The 7,470-nt window shown below is 51.2% G+C and overlaps 3 protein-coding genes across 3 annotated transcripts; 1 reads left to right on the forward strand and 2 right to left on the reverse strand.

The window, feature by feature from the left end:
• Positions 1–548: 548 nt before the first annotated feature.
• On the forward strand, positions 549–1,805 carry BDZ83DRAFT_581808 (uncharacterized protein; the record flags this gene model as incomplete). Its single annotated transcript, XM_060505491.1, has 2 exons — positions 549–1,431; positions 1,489–1,805. The coding sequence occupies 2 exons, from the start codon at positions 549–551 to the stop codon at positions 1,803–1,805; spliced, it is 1,200 nt and encodes a 399-aa protein (XP_060363087.1).
• Positions 1,806–1,939: 134 nt separating this feature from the next.
• On the reverse strand, positions 1,940–3,770 carry BDZ83DRAFT_581738 (major facilitator superfamily domain-containing protein; the record flags this gene model as incomplete). The annotated part of the gene is made up of 5 exons (XM_060505484.1): positions 1,940–2,109; positions 2,175–2,244; positions 2,303–2,339; positions 2,478–3,500; positions 3,574–3,770. The coding sequence occupies 5 exons, from the start codon at positions 3,768–3,770 to the stop codon at positions 1,940–1,942; spliced, it is 1,497 nt and encodes a 498-aa protein (XP_060363088.1).
• A 272-nt stretch (positions 3,771–4,042) lies between these two features.
• Positions 4,043–5,558, reverse strand: BDZ83DRAFT_627547 (alkaline-phosphatase-like protein). Its single transcript, XM_060508642.1, has 3 exons — positions 5,003–5,558; positions 4,837–4,940; positions 4,043–4,777 (listed from the first exon to the last, which is right to left on the reverse strand). The coding sequence occupies exons 1-3, from the start codon at positions 5,493–5,495 to the stop codon at positions 4,466–4,468; spliced, it is 909 nt and encodes a 302-aa protein (XP_060363089.1). The 5' UTR covers positions 5,496–5,558; the 3' UTR covers positions 4,043–4,465.
• Positions 5,559–7,470: the final 1,912 nt, after the last annotated feature.

The raw sequence follows: 7,470 nt of genomic DNA on the forward strand, positions 1-7,470 counted from the left end.
ATGGCGCATATTTGTACGAAAAAGTGTTTCTCAGATTCTTACTTGATTATGATCGTGCACTCCGCCCCCGGAGAGGCCGGGACGGCGGGTCGGCCCTTTTGAGAGTAATAAAATAAACTTCCACACTTAATAGAAGTTGCCTGAGAACCCATTGCTCGTCACAAAGTTTGACCGGCTGATGTTTGCAAACAAGCTCTGGGTTCTAATCTGTCGTCTCCATAATAGACTTTGTGATAGAAGTCTATGAGTGGCGAATCATATGGTATACTACCTGATCATTGATTAATACGACGCTTGACCTTTCGTGGGCCCCAGTTGCCCACCTGAAAGCAGATGCTGTGAGGCCGACTGATTATATAAAGTACCTAGACTAGTCGCACTGATCAGTGACGCCAATCTGGCTCAGTCTTGAGAGAAGTGAACATTGAGCATCGTCAGCTCGACATAATAAAATGAGTCGTCACTTCTTATTCTTTGCAGTCCTTTGTTGGATCGCTAGCCATGCGGTCATGGCGGCTAGGGTAGCGGTTGTCTTAACGGATTCGAAAATGGACGACAAGGCCGGTGTTGCTATTGCACTCATGAAAACTAATGCCGAGAACCCTACTAAGCCTCAGTACGACCGCGTTATTTTAGTCTTCACAGGCGCTGAAGAACGCAGCAAAATGGGCCTTGCGATGTCCCAGTATCTTACCCGCGCCGAGAAGCATCAGCCCGCCTTACCAGCTGGGTGGGAAACACGAACTGCATGGCTTCAGACAAGGACCAATGTTCTGGGTCAGGCAGCGCCCCACGAAAGCTGGTACAAGAACCTTCGACCTACCAAAGAGCTTCCCGTGGCAACGGGAGAGTCTTTAATGGCAGAAGTCGTCAAAGTCGGCAGAGGTTCCTCCGTCGACATCTTCCAGGTCGCGCCTTGTGAAGATAATGACGTCTGGGAATTCATCAATGCATTGCCCAACATCAACATCTACCATCTCTTCTTTGGGTACAACTCCCGACAAGGCATCGCCACCGACGACATGGACCGAGCGAGTAGACTAGCTCTATCACAGAGACAAGTTCAGTTTCACAAGACCCTTCAGGCGCGCCTTAGCAACAGGCATCCCAGCGCTCGAGTGATCTTTACCCAGAACGTCCCTTCTTTCGCCAACGCCGGAGCTGGCTCTCAGGATCTGTCTTGGTGCAGGAAGTATTTCCCTGAAGAAGACATCTTAATGGCGTTGCGGGATCCTTTCTGGACCGGCCTCATCACTCTAGCCAACAAGTACGCAGACGAAGCAGCGAAACTACAACAGATACCCGCTTCAGAGGAATTCATGACTCAGGTTGTGTCATCTCGATTGAAGGAGACGACTCTACGAGTTCAAATCTTGAACATGCTCAAGAGTGCCGTTTCGAGTCAACAGTTTGCACAGGACTCACCAAGATGTAAGTCATTGTCAGCTTGCTTTTAGGAGAACAATATGACTAAGACCCATTCTCTAGCTTACTCCCGTGTTCGCGATATCCTAATCGAAGAGTTTACCGGGAAACCGGCGCCCACACTAGAGCTAGGAGACGCGAATCACATGGCAATCGTAATGCAATATCTTGACAACGAGAGCAAGGACCGTAGTAGTTACGCAATGAGACTTCTGCCGGCCTTGTGCGACACAAGTGAGGAGAACCCGACTCAACCTCCTCGAGTCTCAGCAGGAGCACCGGCTGCGCAAAGTCCAGATGGATGGGTCCTTGCGGGGTGTGACATCCAAGAGACGAGAAAGTATATCGAAGGACTCTTCGGGAAGAGTGCGTTGTCGTGAGTGAACTTATCATGGGAACATACTATTAGTTTGGAAACTTCTTCCCATACCAGAGCCAAATTCGAAAAAGCTTGTACAGCCTTCACTTGCACATTGCTTACAATTATATATATTTTTGGACTGCCTCTGTCGCTTTACATTTTGTCGTGAAGCGCAAACTTGCTCTTCCCTCTCAAAGCTTTGCCGTACTTGAAGAACAGCCAAGGGAAAGGCATCATAACAACTGTAAGAAATGCAAGAAGACTTGTTGCCCACTGGTGACCGAGCTTATCATACATCTGCACGCCAAATAATGGAAACGCAGCTGGAATAGTCGCACAGAGTTAGAGGGCTGAAAAGCTTGTGACATAGTGAAAATACAAGACTTACCAGAGAACAAGCACCTAGTCAGTCCATTAGACGCCAATGCCGATGCAGAATACTTTGCGTATGCATCGATCTGAAAGTGTGGTCAGTAATACAAAATCATGAGATAGAAGGACACATCTCCAACATACGAGGAAGGTATAAATGCCAGTGAAGGCTAGAACCGTTCTGTAACATCGGAATGATTAGCTTAAATATGGCAAAGTACTTCCTTGTCTCCGATAAGGGGATAACTATTAAGTAAGGAAGATTATGGACATCTCCCCGATTCAATTTGTACATGTTCAATGGAGTCAATTAACTTACCCGCAGCCGAAGACGCCAGATCCAATAATGGGAATTATCCAATGGATATCAGGGCTTATTGTCCAGCCGAACCAGAATAAGCCGATCGGTATCAGGAACCCGCCCAACATGGCCGGCGGTAGTCGAAACTCCGGCTCACTAGCCCCGTGCTTCTCCACAAGTCGCGTGCGGATGTTGGACCAGACTGGTGATGATGCTGCAGCCAAACACATGCCGACAATAATGCCAAGGAATGTAAGACCACCTTGCCACAGATTCATTCCATATTCTGTTCGGAAGAGGCGTGGGAACGCCAGAAAGAATAAGTATAGTATAGCAAGTAGAATGGCCGAGTATACGTTGAGGGAGAGGCACATGGGCTCCAAGAAATTGAATTGCAAAGGTCGTAGCATGGAGGCTGCGATGATGGAAAGCTTTGAGGGCTGAACATCTCCGCTCTTCTTCTCCATCGGCGCTCGATACCGGCCGTCGCCAGTCTGCCGGCGGAGGTGCTTGGCTTTCATGTATAACCTGATTGGGTGAAAGGTCTCGGGCGTAAAGAATACAATGATGGCCATCAACATCGAAGACCAAATGATCATGATATAATACGTCCAACGCCAGTTGATATTGTAGTTGATGAATCCGCCAACTATTGGGCCCACGCAAGGCCCCATGAACGGCACTAGCGACACAAGGGACATGGGGTGTTGGATTTGGTGTGGTAGGAAGATGTCGCCCACGGTCCCTCCCGACACTGAGAGGAAGGTACCGCCAAAGGCACCACTGAAGAATCGAGTAACCAGTATGGTCTGGATATTCTTTGCCACGGCTGAAGGAATTGTCGAAAGGATGAAAAGAGACCATGTACCGAGGTAGATGGGACGTCGTCCGTAATACTCACTCAAAGGGCTGATCATTGGTGGTCCGAAGGCAATACCTAAGAGGAACGTGGACAGTCCGAGGGTGGAGACAAGAGACGATGTGCCAAATTCGGCATTCATCTGGGTGTATGTGGATGTGTATGCTGAGCTAGTGCAGGTACTGGGTGATTCGATGGTCAGTATCAGCTCCATCTGGTATAGACTAGAGATCCCCTTCGGAGGGTTCTACTTACACGCAAATCGTTACATTGCATAGTATTATAACGATGACCCACTTCCGAAACAGTGACATGCTATGCGGACAAAAAGGGTCGTCGATCCCATCGAAGGATACCTCGAAAGGGTCCCGGTCGGTTGGTGGCCATGCCGAAGGCGCAGAATACTTCTCGACATCATTGCCCGACTGGGAGTCGTAATTATCGCTGTCCATTTGGGCGAGATCTGAAATTCTCGTGGCCATCGATCCTGAGAACAGAGCTCAAACGCAAGGTAATCAAGCAGCCGATGTTCTGGACTGAACATAAGGTAGTTTGAATTGCTAGATAAGAGATCCGACGTCTATAGCTTATGACACGGAGCCTGCTTCCTTTTGAAGACGAGCAACCACGGGAACAAATTTACAGCGTTTGACCCTAATGACTCTTGAGGAGATCACAATGACTAATGGTGAAGAATGCGAAGCAGTTAGGTCTTTTATTGAGACGTTGACGGCTTTCGGCATTTTAAGCAAAAGTGCGGAGAGCCAATGAGAGTATACGGATTTGTCCCATTTTTTCAAGACACCTCGGTGTCTTAGGCGATCGGCATAAGTGACCGGACCGAGACCGGGCTCTTAGCATGGGCAAAGTGCCTTTTTCTCACATTCGTCATATCAGGCCTCAGAATCTCGTGCAATCCACCGACCTTACGCAGAGTGCATTCTACTGTTCTCGTATTTGACTCATACTGTCGGCACTAAGCCGCACGGCTCCTCGGGTGCAAAGCCGATCAGCGGATGTTGATCTCAAGTCTCGAATACTATAGCTCTTCCGATAGCGATGACTTGTCCACAGAACCTTCGTCAAACATCGCACTTCAAACTGACTCAGCACCCATCCTCAGTCACAAATATTCCATAACTGAGACTCACGGGTCGTAATAAACCAAGGTGTCCTGCGCTCCCTCAGAAGCAATGTCGTAAAAGTCTTTGCAGTCCGAAAAGGAAATCTTGGGCTGTCCGGCGTAAAACTCGTCATACTTGGCATCAAGTGCATCCCGGAGGTTCTCGACGCCACCTTCCGGATGGATGTGCCTCCATGGAAGCCTGCAAGTCTCGGCCTTGCAACTCTTGAGGACTAACAAAAGGGCATCGAGACGGTCCTGAACGACGGACAAGGGACGATCGAGGAGCTGGCCTGAACCGCTTCCGGCGAGGTTGGTCATCTGGCCTGGGTCCTTCTACAACAAGAACTGAGTAACAGGTCATGATTTGGGAAGTTTCTAGAAGTCGGACATACCTTCATGTCGTAGAATTCGCGCTCGTTGCTGCACCAAACTGAGTAGAACAGGCTGTATCGGTCGCCGAGGACACGCATGGCCTTGTAAGTGTTGTTCGCAGATGCTGGTTGAACCGTCAGTGTCTCGTTGCTTTGAGACAGCGCAATCGGAGTCAAATTCACTCACCTAAACCAAAAGCGTCATACCCGCGTTGAGTACCCCAGAACTCAACATTGACATGGTCATGCTTAGGGTCATTCTGTGCCTTTTGGATTCCATTTTCGGAGAAGGGAATAGGAGATCCATCAAAGTCCTCACGCAAGGTGATGTTAGCTAAGGAGAAGATCGTAGGAGCAATGTCGGTGTGGGTCGTGACAAAGTCCACAGTCTTGCCCTTTGGCACGCCGGGGCCACGGATCAAGAAGGGCACATTGATGTCTTCTTCAATGGCGCATGTCTTTCCTGGCTTGAGGCGATGCTGTCCGATGTGGAAACCATTGTCAGACGTGAAGATGACGTAGGTGTTGTCGAGGACACCGGCCTGATCGAGACGCTTGATGACGGCGTCGACCATTTCATCAACGGACTGCAGTGTTTGGAGACGGCGGCGGTAGTAGTGGTCACCGTACGCTATTTCGGTGGCGTTCAGCTGGGGAATGATGAGACCCCAGTTGGCCATGCTCGGCTATGGAAGAAGCGTGAGCGACGAATGATGTTGACCAAGTATTGGTAGTCTTACCTTATCGGGGTTGAAGTTGTAAGTGCGAGGAACAGTCACGTTTGAGAAGAGGTTCTCATGCCTCTTCGCAGGGATGGGCGGCGTCGCACCAGCACTGGTCTCGCCGCCAAGTCCGTTGTTATGAGGACCAATGGGTGCAACACCCAAGAAGAAAGGCTTGCTGCCGTTGGACTTGAGAGCATCATCCAAGAAGCCGAGAGCTCTTTCAGCAACCAAGTCATTGCTGTACTCGCCTGGGAATGTCTGGGGTGGGCTCTGGTTTCTCTGGAACGTTGCATTCAAGTATAGGTACGTGTTGGGGTCCAAGAGGACTAGCCTTGAGTTAGCGATGAATGCTTGAAACCCTAGGTGTTCTCGATGTTGTTGTTGTTGTTGTTGTTGTTGTATTTAACGCCGTGGCGGCCGGGCTAGAGCCCTTACCGCAGACCTCCCGAAGGGTATATGGCGTGGAGGGCCGTGAGCCAAGGCTACCTACTCTACAGTACGTCGTCTCTTTACATCGTCCTCCAAATCATGCCTTGTGGCCACTACGCGTTCTGTCTGTCCCCGGTTCCCGCTGGTGCCCCAGTTTCATTCTTTCCCAAATCGTCCCTTGGAATCGGGAGGTTCTTTGTAGTCCGCACTCACATCTACCTAGGTGTGGATGCTGCTACCGCAGACAGATCTTCTGGAAGAAGTCCGTCACGCGGAGAAAGGCCTCGAAGCCTCGTGGGTCGGTGATTAATCTCTTGAAGTAGGCCTCGAGAGATCCCATAGGACCTATGGGCTCGGGCATACTGCGAGAGTGGAGGGTCGGCCACCGTTGCCTCCTCGCCAGCGTTAGTCGACAGTAGACCAGGTGGTCCACGTCTTTCGCCTCTCCACAAGAGCACATCATTAGAGCGTCGTCGTGGTTGAAACGTCGGTGATATTGCTCGAAGTCCCCGTGACCCGATCGTGCCGCCAGCAGGTGATGTAACGTAGCCCGCGGCAAGGCCAGTTCAGGAGGGCTGGACAGAGCTGCCTCAAGCCCCAAGTCCGCGTACCGCGGCCTTCGCTCTTTATACCACCATCTCCTGTGCTGGCTTTGTAATTTTTCCCTTGCAAGCCGCTTGATGCCCGCTAGTGTTGCCATTTGACCCATCCGCGCCGGCAGTGTCGTTCCTTCTTTGGCCAGCCGGTCCGCGGCCTCGTTTCCTTCGATGCCCTGGTGTCCCGGGGACCAGTGCGTCCGTATATCAAATATCCTGGCCGCTTCTTGGATTTCGAGGAACGCGTCTTGTGACGAGTCCGGCGCCTTGCCGCGGATGCCTTGTATAACGCTGGTGTTGTCGATACATATGTGGATTGGATGACCGCGATTGGTGAGCAGAGCCCTTCTGAGGCCGGTTCGCGCCCCTTCGACCTCGGCGTCGAACACTTCTGCTAGTCCGAGTCGGCCGCACCCTTGCGCTATGCGTTTGGAGTCTCGGTAGATGACGAAGCCGTACCCCACGGCTCCGTTCGTCGCCCTGGAGCCGTCCGAGAAGACGATCATATGGCTTTCCGGTACTGTCTTTAGCCAGCGCTCGAAAGCTTTCGCAGCCTCTTCTTTGCATTGAACTACTATCTGATCCTGTGAGCTTGGCAGGTACTGTGATTGGAGGAACGTTGGTCTTCCGCATCTTGGCAGAAGTTCAGCCGTCCGTTGTAGTCTCGTCTGTTGCTGTCCCTGCTGGGAGAGCCGCGCGACTAGCGGGTGTCGGCGATCAATCCTCTGTAGTCGGACTGCGGCCCGTAAACGGACGCCTTCTAAGGCGACTTTGGCTGACGGTAAGCCGGCGTCTCGGAGGAGGCTACTGGTTGGCGTTGTCCTCCAGACAGGTAGAACGATCCTTGCTGCCGCTGTAATGACGCTGTCGATCTTCTGCACGAGCCCCTTCTGGCCTGTGTTGAC

Source organism: Colletotrichum acutatum, assembly GCF_030867785.1.
Source record: "Colletotrichum acutatum strain CBS 112980 chromosome Unknown BDZ83scaffold_71, whole genome shotgun sequence".
Taxonomy (NCBI): Eukaryota; Fungi; Ascomycota; class Sordariomycetes; order Glomerellales; family Glomerellaceae; genus Colletotrichum; species Colletotrichum acutatum.

What these genes read in the sequence shown, in the direction of transcription:
- BDZ83DRAFT_627547 (XM_060508642.1), bottom strand. Translation starts at nt 5,495, where the DNA reads ATGGCCAACTGGGGTCTCATCATTCCCCAGCTGAACGCCACCGAAATA. An exon ending in GTATGACGCTTTTGGTTTAG is followed by an intron (nt 4,941 to 5,002) that starts GTGAGTGAATTT and finishes CGGTTCAACCAG; the next exon opens with CATCTGCGAACAACACTTAC. An exon ending in GCGAATTCTACGACATGAAG is followed by an intron (nt 4,778 to 4,836) that starts GTATGTCCGACT and finishes TTCTTGTTGTAG; the next exon opens with AAGGACCCAGGCCAGATGAC.